The 15,456-nt window shown below is 33.2% G+C and overlaps 1 protein-coding gene across 4 annotated transcripts in view; it reads left to right on the forward strand.

Moving 5' to 3' along the window:
• The window catches only part of LOC114332601 (serine/threonine-protein kinase NLK), a 498,632-nt gene that overhangs the window by 330,808 nt on the left and 152,368 nt on the right, over positions 1–15,456 (forward strand). For all 4 annotated transcript variants that reach the window (XR_007696651.1, XR_007696650.1, XM_050644606.1 and 1 more), the window contains exon 2: positions 9,052–9,181. Coding sequence is in view for 2 of the 4 variants with exons in the window: in XM_050644606.1 (XP_050500563.1) it covers positions 9,052–9,181 (130 nt within the window). In the remaining 2 variants the exon portion in view is untranslated. The remainder of the gene's footprint in view (positions 1–9,051; positions 9,182–15,456) is intronic.

The raw sequence follows: 15,456 nt of genomic DNA on the forward strand, positions 1-15,456 counted from the left end.
CGTTTTGAAGTCCTTAAGAAATACTGATTATTTTTCATGTTTTTCAGTATTTTTTCACGTCCTCTCATCATTAACAATTAAAAAAACAATGGTTTAGAACGAATCGTGCCAAAATTCTTATAGGGAGCTGATAGAAGGTTTGAGCTTGAATTTAAGTACTACTTCGTTATTTTAAAAATGTTCGTTATTTTTACTTATGTTTTTGAACCTTGAAAATCGCCATTTTTTTATTTTTTTTTCAGTTTTAAATTGTTTATAACTCGGAAATGATTAACTTTAGAGAAAAATTACGAAAGACCTTTTTTGTTCCCAATGATCCACAGAACTTAAAATAATGTCTACCCGGGCCGAAAAAATTGATTTTTCTAATTTGTTTAAAAATTTGTTTTTAATAAATGTAGTGATAACTCCGAAATTATGGCATTTAGGTATAGGGAATATAACATGAAAAAGAATCAGTATTTCTTAAGGACTTCAAAACGTAAAAAATATAAAGGGTGTTCCATTTAAAATAAGAATGTTCATTAGATTTCCAAAAAAACGGAAGATTTGATAACAATGTAATTACCACTACAATATCGGCCGCATGAGAAGGCACTTACCCTCCAAAATCTATAAAAATCGTTCTAGCAGTTTCCCAGAAATTACAATGTTACCACACTTTTTCGCTACCCTGTATATAACACCGGTTTATAACGTCCTGCGCGTTCCGATTCCTATTTTCTTCCCCGCTTTGATCTGCCCAATCTCCTTGTCGTAGATTTCTCTCATACATTACTTTCTGGATTCCACCTGCCCATTTTCCTTCTTTCAGGGGGTTGCCATTCCATTATCAGCTTTGAGAGTCGATGTTCCTCCTTTGTACATGGCCATACCAAAAAAGTTGATTTTGTTGGACTTCTTCTATAATGTTTTCTTCTTCTGATTACTTCTTCTATTTTGTTCAATATACTTTTTGAATTATCTCTTCCTATAGTTAAAAGAACAGAAACAAATTACAAAAGATACAGCAAGCAATGAAGATTAACGGCTCTTTCCTTAAGGATTTGCATATACTATAATATGTATGTGCATGTGGGTTGTACAAGTTTAAACATTACAAACGACAGCATCATCCATAGTTGATTACATCAGTGTTAAAGTTGATTCTCCTCTCTTGTGTATAAATAATTATCCCTCTAATTCATTTAATGTCGCAGTAGTATTCCGCCTCGACCTGGCAACCCGTCTTTGATAATAAATATAAATATCTTAATAAATTATTCTTAACAAGGGCCATTGTGAGGCGAACATAATGACGACCGATCTCGGATAGGATTAACCTATACATCTTTCAATTTAACTGCATTGTTAATGTCGTCCGTGTAAATATCATTGGATTTAGGTTGTTAGCCGATAGATTAGATTGTCGAGCTTGTATATTTAAAGGCGATATGTATCAATAGGCATCAAGATAGCAAGAAACGACGTAAATAAAGAAGAATGGTATAGGTATAGGTGAAGCTAATTTTTAATGTATTTCTTCTTCTTTACGTGCCATATCAGAATTATCCGATGTTGGCGATCACCATTGCGACGGCTTCTTGATCGTCTGCTTCTTCTTCTTCCTACTTTATTAATAGGCTTAATGCCTGTTTTACTTCGGTTTTTAGCCTCAATTGACATTGTCTGACCATCTTTTTTTCGGTCGTCCCAATGATTTTCCATTTGGCGATTTGTCTCTTGCTATTCGTACTATTCTATTTTCTGTAATTCTTTCTATGTATTGATTTTATTCTATTTTTCTTCTTTTGGTCCACATGTTTATTTCTTCTATACCACTTCTCGCTCGTATTTCCTCACTTTTTACTCTGTCTCTAACTCTTAGAGTTTGGTTTGTTATATTTCGTGAGACTTTAATTTCTGCTGTTTCCAGCAGTCTTTGTGTTTTCGCCGTATCTGCTCTTGTTTCCGCTGTATACGTCATTATCGGTCTTATTGTTGATTTATATATCCTGGTTACCTTTTTTTTAAAGAGGGGGGTCTGGAATCTTCAAAAGACATCTCAGTCCAGAACGCCGCACAGTGGTGAATTTTGCCGAAAACCTGGCCAAAATGCACAAATTTAAGTTTATATATTGCGAGAAATTTTATATGAATCTTGCTCTGTAGGTTTCGGAGAATCATAAACGGCCGTTGAGGATAGAACAATACAAGCATATCACATATTTATATTAGTGTAAAGTTGGGATTGAACGAAAGCGGACCGAATAAAATTAAAGTGTGTTATACAATTGAGGCATTGTTAGGTTTTCGTTTAAAACTATAGACGTGTATTATTTTGTTATTTTAGAGTGGATGCTATTTCTCGAGGTAAATGGAGTATTTCAATATACTTTTTAGATTCTTTTTCCTAAAATAAACTTTATTTACAACATATCTACAAAATGATGGCAAGAATGTTCAATCGTTTTCCGTTTACCAAGTTTTAAAATGGGAAAAGTAAAAAAGTCAGCTTTGGTCAGCAAAGATTTTTTGCTTAATAAATAATTCAATATGTAGATAAATATTCCTCAAGAAATCATCTGCAACAAGTTGCAAACTTAGCGGAATTCTTCATTTTAAAAAACTGTAACATGCTGGAGAATTTCTACGTTAAGAGATTTTAATGTTATGTTCAGTTAATAAAGTAAGAACAAAATATGAAGCAGCAGATCCAGTTAATTTACAGTTTTTTTTACACAAGAACCGCAGTTTTTTGTTATTTTTTTTGCTTTCTTCTTCTTTTTTTTTTAATCTTTAAGTCATTTTACCTTTATGTATAGGTCTATCTTTTTGCTTTCTTATTTTTATATTTTATAATAATTTTGGTCGTGTGAGTCCAAAAATTTTGCCTTTTAAAAAAATGCATAAACGATACTTTATACTAAGAAGCCAACAATAGGTAGGTCAACTATTAATACATAGTAATTGTTTTGTAAATGGATCTGATTAATTATAATTATTACCTACCAATGTGTGGCTTCTTAACACAAAGTTTCGTTTATGCATTTCATTTTTAAAAAATTAAAATTTTTGGCTCAACGACCAAAATTATTAAAAAATATAAAAGTAAGGAAGCAAAAACATAGGATTATATATAAGAGTAAAAGGACTTACAGATTAAGAAAAAGAAGAAGAAAGCAAAAACATAACAAAAAACGGCGGCTGTTGTGTAAAAAACTGTAAATTTACTCGATCAGATGCTTCATATTTTGTTCTTACTTTATTAACTGACCATATAACATTAAAGTCTTTTCATATACAAATTCTCCAGCGTGTTATATTTTTTTTTAAATGAAAAATTCCGTTAAAGATGCATTTGGCTGCAGATGATTTTTTGAGGAATATTTACATACATTTTGAACTATTTATTAAGCAAAATATTTTTGCTGAGCAAAGTAGACTTTTTTACTTTTCCCTTTTTAAAACTTGAAAAACTTAAAACGATTGAAAATTCTTGAAAATTTGCAAATATGTTGTAAATAAAGTCTATTTGACGAAAAAAAAGTCCAAAAAGTATATTAAAATACTCCACTTACCACCGGACATAGCATTTACTATAAATTAACAAAATAATACACGTCTATAGTTCTAAATGAAAACCAAACAATGCCCCAATTTTATTGTAACTCACTTAATTTTTATTTGGTCCGCTGTCGTTCAATCACAACTTTACACTAATATAAATGTATGATTTCATAGGCGTCCATGCCCATGGGCATGGCCACGCCCCCCCCCTAGCTTTTCTGTTGCATTAAACTATAATTATATTGTCATCCAAAGTATACAAAATGTAATGTGCAACATTTTCACCGTCTGGCCCCTCTCCTAAAAAATTTTTATATGGGCGCCCATGCATGATCTGCTTGTATTGTTCTACCCTTAACGGCCGTTTATGATTCTCAAAAACCTACAGAGCAAGGTTCATATAAAATTTCTCAGGGTATACCTATAAACTTAGATTTTTACATTTTGGCCAGGTTTTTGGCGAAATTCACCACTGTGCGCCGCCTGACTGACCTTAGTGCAGGATTCATTCTTCGTAGCCCCAGCGATAGTTCCCGAGGTTCTTTAAAAACGCTCTCTCGTCGCCGAGGCTACGCCGAATGCCTACCTTCTAAACCAGACCCTCCTCCATCATCCAGCGCTCCGAAAGCGGAATGACCGCTGCAAGGTCGACATCGCTTCCGAGGCATTTTACCTTCATTTATCCACAGACTGTAAGCAAGGATGCCTTTCCTTTTCCCCGTTTCCCCCTTTTTTTGGTCCCAAAATTGGGTTTTTGTTTGTATGGTTTTTTTTTTAGCTTCTTTACCACAGTCTGTCTTATACAATCTAACTCACCTATTTGCCTCTCATCAAAACTTATTCCCTCTACCTTCTACTTACAGTATATTTCCCTCTCACCCCTATCGTTGGTACAGCTGTTTTTCCTCCTCTTCTTTCTTCTTGATCACTACACGGATATAGTTATGTATACTAGTCCAACCAGATTTATTTTCAGTCATTCTCTCAATCATTTCTCGCACTGTCACAAATTTTACACCTGTCTCTCTTTCCATTCTGTTCCTTTCTATTATCCATCTGTTGCACTCTAGCATCGTATGTGGAACGGTGTCCGGGTGTCTGCAGTATAGACATTCGTCAGTGTCAGCCTTTCCAAACCTAGAGAGGTAAGCTCTAAAACACCCGTGTCCCGTGAGCACCTGCGTCAGGAAATAATCCAGTCGCCTGTGACCACAGTCAGCACAGTCCATGGTTTTCGTTTCTATTGTGAGGTATTTGTTTCTCCAGATTGTGTTGTTGAGACATCCTGCTGCTCTGTTCGCCATGTTCACTTGTTTTTGTACTTCTTCCACTCTCCACATCTTCTGCTATATGGAATAATTATTGATATCTGAGTCCCTTCACGAAAATGTTTTAACCAAGAAAATATAAATATGTCCTAGATTTTTCATAGACATTTTCTGATGTTTAACAGTCCTTAGCAGTTCTCTATCTTATGTTGACCCTCTTTAGTATTTCTCCATTAGTTTTCCTTGCTGTCCAAGGTATCTTCAGTATCCGTCTATGCATCCACATTTTCAATGCTTCAATTTTGTTTATAATGTTCTTCCACTCTGTTTGTTCCCATGCATGAAATTATTCACGGATTACTTTTTATAGTAGGTCTCTTTTTTACTCACAGAGACTAGTATCGCAAAATTAAGCCATTTCCCCATAGAAATCACAGTAAATTAAACAATACTTTGATATCTTGTTTGCTATAATTTTGACGTTTATAATTGAGGCGGTTAGAAGTAAAAGGGTTTAAGTGCACTTTTTTGAAATTTTACTCATAAGTACAGATTTGCATACTTAAATGGTATTAGAAGTTTGTGGTAAAACGATTTAAGCATATTTCGCCCTATAGTCGCCATCTATCGCCATTACATTTAGTTCACTGAAAACAATTGCAGTTTGCTTTGGTAGTAAACAGGTTTAACCGTGCGCTTGAACCGTTTTACCACAAAACTATTTTTAGTAGTCTGTAAAAACAAATAGTAATAAACGGGTTTAAGTCCGCTTGAATTATTTTACCACAAAACTATTTTTAGTATTCTGTAATGTGTAAACCCGTGTTAATACAGGATTATTTTTTAAGTAAATAAATACTAGATTTGTGACCAATTTTGAAGACTAATTAAGCATTATGCAACGTGCCAGTTGTAGTTATACACTGTGGATAACATCCGTGACAAAAATGATTAGTAATATGTAGTTAACATTTGCACTTGAACCGTTTTACCAGTAACATTTATCAACACCGTGTACCGATTGAAGTACATTTTTTTAATAATTGAGAAAAAAAGGAAGGATATAGTAAGAGTAATAATATACCCTTATATTTTTATCATTTTATAGTACATTGTACACTAGACATATTCTAGTTTAGTGACTTCCTAGAATTTATAAAACTCAAACAACTTTGAAGCTTATTATATCAGAACTGAAAATGGTCCCTCCATATCGATTTGTTACGGAAGAAACTCTCTTCAGCCTGCTATGCTATAAGATCTGTTTCGAATGAACTCAATTTAGCATCTTCCAAAATAACATATTTTTCTTTGTTCGAGTCACATCTTCGTTATGGTCTTCCTTTTTGGGGTTCTGGTACAGCTGCCCAATTCGATGTTATTTTCAAATTACAAAAAAGAGCTATAAGATATCTGTTTGGCCTCAGAAGAACAACACACTGCAGAAGTTACTTCAAAGATCACGGAATTTTAACCCTTCCATCTTTGTATATTTTAGAAACTGTTTGCTTAATTCGTAAACATCTACATGTCTTTCCACCAAGATCTAATCATCACTACTTCACGAGAAATTCTACGTTTGACGTCTATTTGCCGACCCCGTCCTCGGAGTTAGTAAAGAAATCGATATTATATTCCGCAAAAAAAATGTACAACCATCTCCCCCTACAACTAAAATCTGCACCATCTTTTCCCAAATTCCGTAAACTGACAAAAGCCTACCTGTCTGAAAGACCATATTATTCAGTAGAAGATTATTTTAGTCAATAACTAAGAAATTACAGTACCCTTTGCACAAGTAGTATTTTTATTATTTTTTTATCTATATTTGGGTGTCATATGCAGCAGCTTAACTTTTTAACTTTTAAACCTTTTTTATTAATTATTAGGTAGACTATGGATTTGCAATTTATTTAAATTTTTGCAATTGATTATTTCTGTTTTAACTTCGATTTATTTATTTATTTTATTTAACTTATTGACGATTTATGTAATTTTAGTAAATTGGATTGTTACTGTTTTGTTTTTTTTACTATTTATAAGCTTTGTCGATAAAATTGTAAAATTTTTCATGGCAATAAAGCATATTTCTATTCTATTCTATTCTAACTATCAAAACTGCGCTTAAACCCCTCAATTTACAGTGATAGTGACATTAGCGTATTTGTCGTGTTTATTGGTTTATTTACAAATAATGAGCATAATTCAAGAAAAATTCAGACGAAATTTGATATAGTATACAGGGTGTTTGGTAAAGAATGGGCCATAGCTTAACCTCAGATTCCTGACGTTAAAATAGGTCGATTTAAGCTAACTTACCTTAGTACAAAAGTTGATAATAACCGAAATACCTTCAAAGTTAAACTTGTATTCTTAACTTAACTTCGTCAAAGTTAAACTTGTATTTTTTATTTATTTTTGAATATTTCCTGACAGACATGGGACAACAACACAAAATTTGGTAAGTGGTACTGGTACTGAATCCACGAAACTGAAACGCCACTGGCGGAATTGCTATTTTAGTACAATTTTTTGATTCTCCAATACTTTCTATGAAAATAACATACTCTTCATTCGTAACGATAAAGCCATTAGTTTTCGAGATATTTGAAGCTAAAAACGAAGGAGCATAATACATTAATCAAAATAAGTGTGCCTTTTCATTTTTAACTTCAAATATCATGAAAACTAATGACTTTATCTTTACGAATGAAGAGTATATTATTTGCATAGAAAGTATTGGAGAATCTAAAAATTATGCTAAAATAGCAGTTTCATCAGTGGCTTAGAATTTGGGAAGGGTCAACCATTCACCTTCCGCTGTTGTACGCCTCTGGTAGTAGCCAGAAACGATTATTTAACATAATTTCATAGGGATATGCCAAATAGTTTTATAGTACCCGGCACACGTAGTTCTTAAAGTTTTAAATAAAGAATAAATTACATATTATAAAAAAATAATACTTTAAAATAATTTGACATATCCATGTCATACTTGGCAGAAAGTGTAGGCACTGTACACCCTACTAAATTATGTTAAATAATCGTTTCTGGCTACTACCAGAGGCGTACGACAGGGGAAAGTAAATGGTTGACCCTTTCCAAATTCTACGCCACTGATGAAACTTATTTTAGCTTAATTTTTAGATTCTCCAATACTTTCTATGCAAATAATATACTCTTCATTCGTAACGATAAAGTCATTAGTTTTCGAGATATTTGAAGTTAAAAAAATGAAAAGGCACACTTATTTTGATTAATGTATTATGCTCCTTCGTTGTTAGCTTCAAATATCTCGAAAACTAATGGCTTTATCGTTACGAATGAAGAGTATGTTATTTACGTAGAAAGTATTGGAGAATCAAAAAATTGCACTAAATTAGCAATTCCGCCAGTGACGTAGAATTTGGTAAGGGTCAACCATTCACGTTCCCCCGTCGTACGCCTCTGGTAGTAGCTGGAAACGTTTTTTTAACATAATTTAGTAAGGTGTACAAGACCAGCACCACTTACCAAATTTCTTGTTGTTGTCAAATGCCTGTCAGGAAATATTCAAAAATAAATAAAATAAAAGTTTAACTTTGACACCCTGCATTTAGGTTATTATCAACTTTTGTACTAAGGTAAGTTAGCTTAAATCTACCTATTTTAACCTCAGGAGTCTAAGGTTAAGCTATGGCCCATTCTTTACCAAACACCCTGTACATATTATATTATTATGTAATTTTCAAACAAAAAATGGATTTTTTTTTGTACCGAATTCAGGGATTCCTATCACCTGTCTTCCCGTTTTACTATTATTGCTTTAATATTTGGATGTCCAGTTTCTATATATGTAGTTCTTTCAGTGCCTGTTTAATAGATACATTTTTTCATTTTATTAAAAAATATATTTTTTTCTCAAAAAAATTTTTTTATATTGTAAGCTTTTTAGTATATAATTGCAAATATTTGCCACCATGTTGTTGTTCTTTTCGTGCAGGCAGTTTCCAGGATGTTTTCATTGAGTTCATTTTAAATAAAAGCGGAAAAAACAACACATCCTCATGGTAAATAAAATTTCGGACCACACACCTGTTCATTCCCGTAATTATATCACATTTTTCGGAAGGCCTTTTCAACACCCTCGTTGAAAAAAAAAGAAATCCAATCTGCTGTAGTGTAACATAATCATACTGCCTCCCGTGAGTGGAAACCTAAATATTTACTTACATTAGTTTTTGTTCTTTTTCAGGGCCGTGACAGACCCCAGGGACGGCAGACGAGTGGCACTGAAGAAATTACCAAAAGTGTTCCAATCGGTAATATCCTCGAAGAGAGTTTTTAGGGAATTAAAAATGTTATGTTTCTTCAAGCATGAAAACGTAAGTACGACTTTGATATGATAAGTATGCGTAACTTAAATATTGAATTGTTAAATAATTATAAAATATGGCAAAGAGAAAATGATTAATAAATGTTAGTAAATTAATAAGATACAAAAAATTTTGATCCAGGAAAATTTTTTTCCTGACTTTTATACACCTGTCATTACAGTCCAGCCAAGTGACTTGTGTTTGATTGAACTGAAACAATAAATTAACAATAAAAACTAACAACAGTTAACAAAACTTTAAAAAGATAAAAACACATAATTTAATAGTTCTGATCTACACATAATAAAAAAAAATAATGAAAGGAAAAGCAGTCGGACTAGATAATATTCCTGGGGAAGTATGGAGAGCATTGGGAGAGACAGGAATAAGTTGGCTAGCAGGTATATTTAATAGAATTATGGAAGTTGGACAAATGCCAGACGAATGGAGAAGCAGTATATTAGTACCTGTCTACAAAAACAAGGGAGACATACAACAATGTACAAACTATAGGGCTATAAAACTACTTAGCCACACCATGAAAATATGGGAGAGAGTAATTGATAGACGGATACGTGAAGAAACCGAAATATCCGATAATCAATTTGGCTTTATGCAGGGCAGATCAACAACAGATGCAATTTTCATTGTAAGGCAATTGATGAAAAAATACAGGAATAAAAAGACCAACGCTCATATGGTATTGATTGATATTGAGAAAGCATATGATAGAGTTCCTCGAGAGATTCTGTGGTGGGCACTTAATAAGAAAGGAGTCAATGGCGAATATGTAAAGATTGTGAGAGATATGTAACGACTAGTGTTAGGACAGGGATAGCGCTTATCAAAAAGGTACCAACAGCCATTTTGCAGTTTTGAGTAAATTAAGATTAAAGATTTATCAGTTTTAAAAATCGGCATTTTATCATTTTTTAAGTTTCTCAATTTTTTTAGGGGAAAGATTGAGTTTAGATATTTGTCTTCTATAAAAAAATATAATAAAATAGTTTTTCTCTTTTTTGTAGTATGAAATGGCGCTTGGTTCTTTTTTGATAAAATCTAAATAATGTATATGAATCTGTTTAAATATTAATTTTAGGATTTGGATCTTTTATATAAAACTACTGTTTACTTGGATCCTTTTATTAAATAACAGAACATTAATAAGTTGTTCGTATCATTCAATTATAACCTTTTTTTACTAACCTGTCAACATTCATTAAGCGTTCATTACATTTTAATGTACATTTACACTGAAAGTCGATATATGTTTTTGTTCCTTCAATATTCCTTTCAGTGTGTAGTGTTTTTTGTTACCGTCTTTTAATTTTTTTTCTGGATTTAAAAGACTGTCCGGGATATTTTGCAAATCCCCCTTTCTTTAGTCGACCTGCTAGACGAGTGTGGTGTTGTGGTTCATCTTCTTGTTCATCATCTTGTTCTTGGTCTGTAGAGTCAAATCAGACTCATCAGCTTCTTTAATCATCTTATATATTTCAGCACTTCTTAAAGAGGATTATCAGAAGGACTCTACGAAAACACGTTAATCAAAAGAAAACCAAATGATTGAAATAAATTGTCAAAAGGAATCCAAGCGACATGCGACATGATAAAACTTTCGTCGCTTGGATCCGTTTAGAGATAAACAGAGTCCTATAATTCATAACACGCAACTTGGTAACCTTTGCCAAAAGAGGTCTCTGACGTTTAGTTGGTGCTTGGGACTTTTTAGATAAACAAAGTTTAATATTATCGGCCAGTTAATGTAATTAAGTCAGAAATGGCAATTTGGCGCTTGGTACCTTTTAGATAAGCGCTATCCGGTGTGGGAGAGACTGATAAATTTCAGGTGAAAGTAGGATTGCACCAAGACTCGGTGCTTAGTCCTTATTTATTCCCATTAGTTTTGGACCAGATAACAGCGAAACTACAGGGTAGCATATTATGGTGCCTAATTTATAGGAACATATTTATAGGATTTTTAGTGTTAATAGGAAATAGTGAGAGAGACTTGGAACAAATACTGGAGCAGTGGAGACTAGCTCTGGAGGAAAAAGGTTTAAAACTTAATAGGACAAAAACAGGGTATTTGGAATGTTCATTTAAAGATGGAGTTACTACAAATAAAATAGTATCTTTGGGTGGTGAAAAGCAATAGTTTTAAGTACCTACCTAGGATCGGTATTACAGAGTACTGATAAATGGAGGTGCATGCAGTAGAATTAGGGCTGGATGGATGAGGTGGAAATAAGCGAGTGGTGTGTTGTGTGACAGAAAAATTCCAATGAAGCTGAAGGGAAAATTCTATAAAACAGCCATAAGACCGGCTATGATGTACGGAACTAAATGTTGGGCAGTGAAAAAGAAAGAGGAACAACGAATACATGTGGCGGAAATGAGAATGCTTAGATGGATGAGTGGAGTGACAAAGAAGGATAAAATTAGAAATGAGTGTACTAGGGGAAGTCTAGGTGTGGCACCAATTGATGCCAAAATGAGAGAGCATAGGTTAAGATGGTTTGGTCATGTTCAACGTCAAGACGTTAATCACCCAATACGAAGAATAGCTGAAGTGCAGATTCCTGGAAGGAGTAGGAGAGGAAGACCAAAGAAGACCTGGGGGAGACGATAAGGCAGGACATCTTGGTAAAGGGGATTAACATTGATATGACCCAAGATAGAATTGTGTAGAGAAATGCAATTAGGGAAGCCGACTCCGCCTACGGATAAGGCAAAGAGAATGATGATGATGATGATGATAGTGATCGATACATAATATTTATTTGTCGACCAGGTGAGCGGTATGCAGAGCGCAACATAAGAGAGACGAGATTGCTTAATGGAGGCTCTGTGATGTTTTGGTGCCGTTACTCAATATTTAATAGAGGTAAATATTCAGATATTGAATTGGGCCCCTTACAGTCCCGAAATGAATCGTATTGATCATGTATGGGATATTGTCAGTAAACAATAAGAATTTTTCAGATCCTTCCTGCTTCCCTGCAAGAAATTATAATTAAATATAGAAAGTATGGTTATTGCTACCTGAAACTCCATAGACCAAAATCAAACAGCCTCCATATCCAGCATGCCTAGACGATGTGGAGCTGATATTATAATTAGAGGGAGAACACGCTATATTATTATACATTATATTTCTTTCTGTTTTTGTTAGTTTTGTTAACTGTCGTTATTTTATTGTGAATCTTATATGGTTTCAGTTAAAACATACGTTAAAGAATGAAACCGTCTATTTTCTTTGTTTTTAAAGATATCAGGGATATTCGAAAAGCAACAACACCCTTGTACCTTATCCTTCCTACGAGGTGTCTCAAACATAGCACAAGAAAAACATTTGCCCAACAGTGTAAATACCAGAGAAAATGCTAAAAAGAAAATTGAAAATCCGTTAATTTGTTCACGAGAAAATCAACTATAAAAAATGAGCATCATTTTTGGTTGTGCAACTTTTGAGGTTTAACTCTGCAAATTTATTAATAAATAAATTGTATTAAAAGGTTTAAAGCCTTTGACGATTATAATGTTAATATAAAGTAATAATAATTGTATACGTAACCTTAAATGAAAAAATGCTTTGGTAGCATTAAGAGTGAGTAATTAGTCTGGGCACCAATGTAAACCCCAAAAAGATGAATCACAACTCAAGGGAATTCTCTCTGCACTCGGAACCCCTTTCGTCGATTGTATTTGTAGAGAATTGCATAATCGAGAACATAGTGTTTAATCAAGAAAATAATAAACCGATTCTCCCTAATGCCAAACGTTGAAGGGTTTAGTGTGCGGTTGGTCACCGCCATAAAAAATTTCCAACTAGTGACATGTGACGAACGAGCCTGTCGTTTTATACAACCACTACTAATGACTTTATTATGATGAAATATTTATATGATATTAAGACAAATGACTGTAATTAAAATTACATTTTTGACTACCTAAAGTTTGATGATTCGATTTCCACTTCGGAAATCGTTTTCGAAAAGATTATTTAAGAATTTTGTTGAACAGAGTTTCTAACCGCAAAGTTGTTGTTGAAGAAAAAGAAAAAAGACAAAAACCAAGAAGGGAAACATTCAAGGTTGCACAATATGAAGTATTGAGCTACTTTTAGATGAAAAAAAGATAGAAATTAAAGAAGTAAAAAACTCCCAAAGGAAACAATATTTCAAATGTTTTGTCTCTGGCAGTAGTGTAGTAAAATAAGCAGTCAATCAAATAGTACGAAATTAATCAAAAGCAAATATTAATTAAGTGCAAAATGGGTCATCTTTAATTGCAGTGGGTATAGCTAAACAAGCGCACAACACAATGTAAGTCTTTACATTTTTTTATACAGAGTGTCCCAAAAGTAGTGGAACGGTCGAATATTTCACGAAATAAACATCGGATCGAAAAACTGAAAAATACGTTTTCAGTAATTTTCAAAAATCTATTGAATGACAGAAAACACGACCCCCCACTCCACCCCCTGGAGGTGGAGTGGGGGGTAACTTTAAAATCTTAAATGAAAACCCCTAGTTTTTATTGCAGATTTGCATTCCTTACACAAAAGTATGAAACTTTTATTTGAGATATTTTTTCTACTTGTGAACAGATACTTATAATCGGAAAAAACGATGTGTCGTGATACCATTGGTAAATCATAGAAACGGTCTAATATCTCGAGAAATACACTTCGAAATAAAAAACAAAAAAATACATGTTTAATATTTTTCAAAAAACTATCGAATAACATCAAACATGATCCTCCACCACATCCCCTGAAGGTGGAGTAGGGGGTAACTTTAAAATATTAAATGGGTGCCCCCATTTTTTATTGCAGATTTGAATTCCCCATGAAAAAATAAGTAACATTTGTCCCAAACATTTTTTAGAATTGTTGATAGATGGCGCTATAATCGGAAAAATACGATTTATTAGCGACATCTATCAACAATTCTAAAAAATGTTTCGAATAAATGTTACTTAATCTTTCATGTGGAATCCAAAACTGCAATAAAAAATGCCGGTTCCTATTTAAGATTTTAGAGGAACGAAGATGGCACTTGAAGAAGAAGAATTTAAAATAACATACAAAATGCAAGTGTCCCGATTTTTTTTACCAGGAGTGTAGATTGATAAAAAATATAAAGACCCTCTATTTTGTCGAAATAGATAATGCAACGTCAATATTATCAATTATTTTAAATGAACTTCCTTTGTATTTTATATCCGTGTCGTCTGTGACATTTCATTCCCCTATTTTCGTGCGCGTGGTATTTCCGCCTACCAATTTCTTGATCGTCTCAACAAAAAAGACAAAAATATTGTGTTTCTTTCAGCGTGGTGTATTAATATATCTCGTTATCATTATTATTAGAATTTTCCAGTGGTAGTGGGTATATTGTGATGTGACGAATTTGAATAGCGACCGGTGTTATGTCCCGCATCTATCGCTTCGTTCAATGGGTTTTTTATTAACGTACAGGAGTGTACTTAATGTCGAGGTACATACCGAATAAAGTAGTGTATTGAAATTAGCTGAGACTCACCGTTTGTTGACATGTGTTAATTGAAGGATAGACTAGCATCTACAGGGTGTCCAGAAACTCTCCCGACAAACAAAGACCCAGTTCCTCAGATAATTTTAAGACAATTTAACCCAATTCACCTAGTCCGAAAATGCTTCCTAAGGGAGCTAAAGCTATTTGAAGATGGCGTCTGGTAATTAGTTTTTCTTAAATACCTCCAGAACGCTTCAATTTAGAAAAACGAAAACTGGTACGCTTATTTATCTTCCAGAGATAAATTGATTCCATTCATTACGAGTTTCTAGTACCAGTCACAGGCTCACGTTTTGGGTAGGACAACTGGTATTTTATCGCATAACTTTTTTGTCTTTAACTTGTAAGCATTTTTAACACTGGATTATTAAATTGTGAGGTATTCTAGTACTAACAGGTACTCTAACTTTAAGACGGTAGAATGCACCGTTTTCTAGAAAAATCGATTTGAAAATTTTTCGTTTATTGCATTTGAAAAAAATTTGAATTTTTTTTTTAAAAAGACATTGTATTTCACCGACTTAAAGCAAGAGTAACTTTTAGTACTAGAAAGACAAAAAAGTTGACAAATAGGTATATATATGCAAATACATAAAATAACCGTTGACCTACCCAAAACCGACGCATATGAGCGGTACTAGAATTTCGCAACTAAGGAAATCGATGTATCTTTGGAAGATAAATAAACGTACCAATTTTCGTTTTTTTGAAATTTTTTTTTTC

The sequence above is a fragment of the Diabrotica virgifera genome, chromosome 2, assembly GCF_917563875.1.
Source record: "Diabrotica virgifera virgifera chromosome 2, PGI_DIABVI_V3a".
Lineage (NCBI taxonomy): Eukaryota > Metazoa > Arthropoda > Insecta > Coleoptera > Chrysomelidae > Diabrotica > Diabrotica virgifera.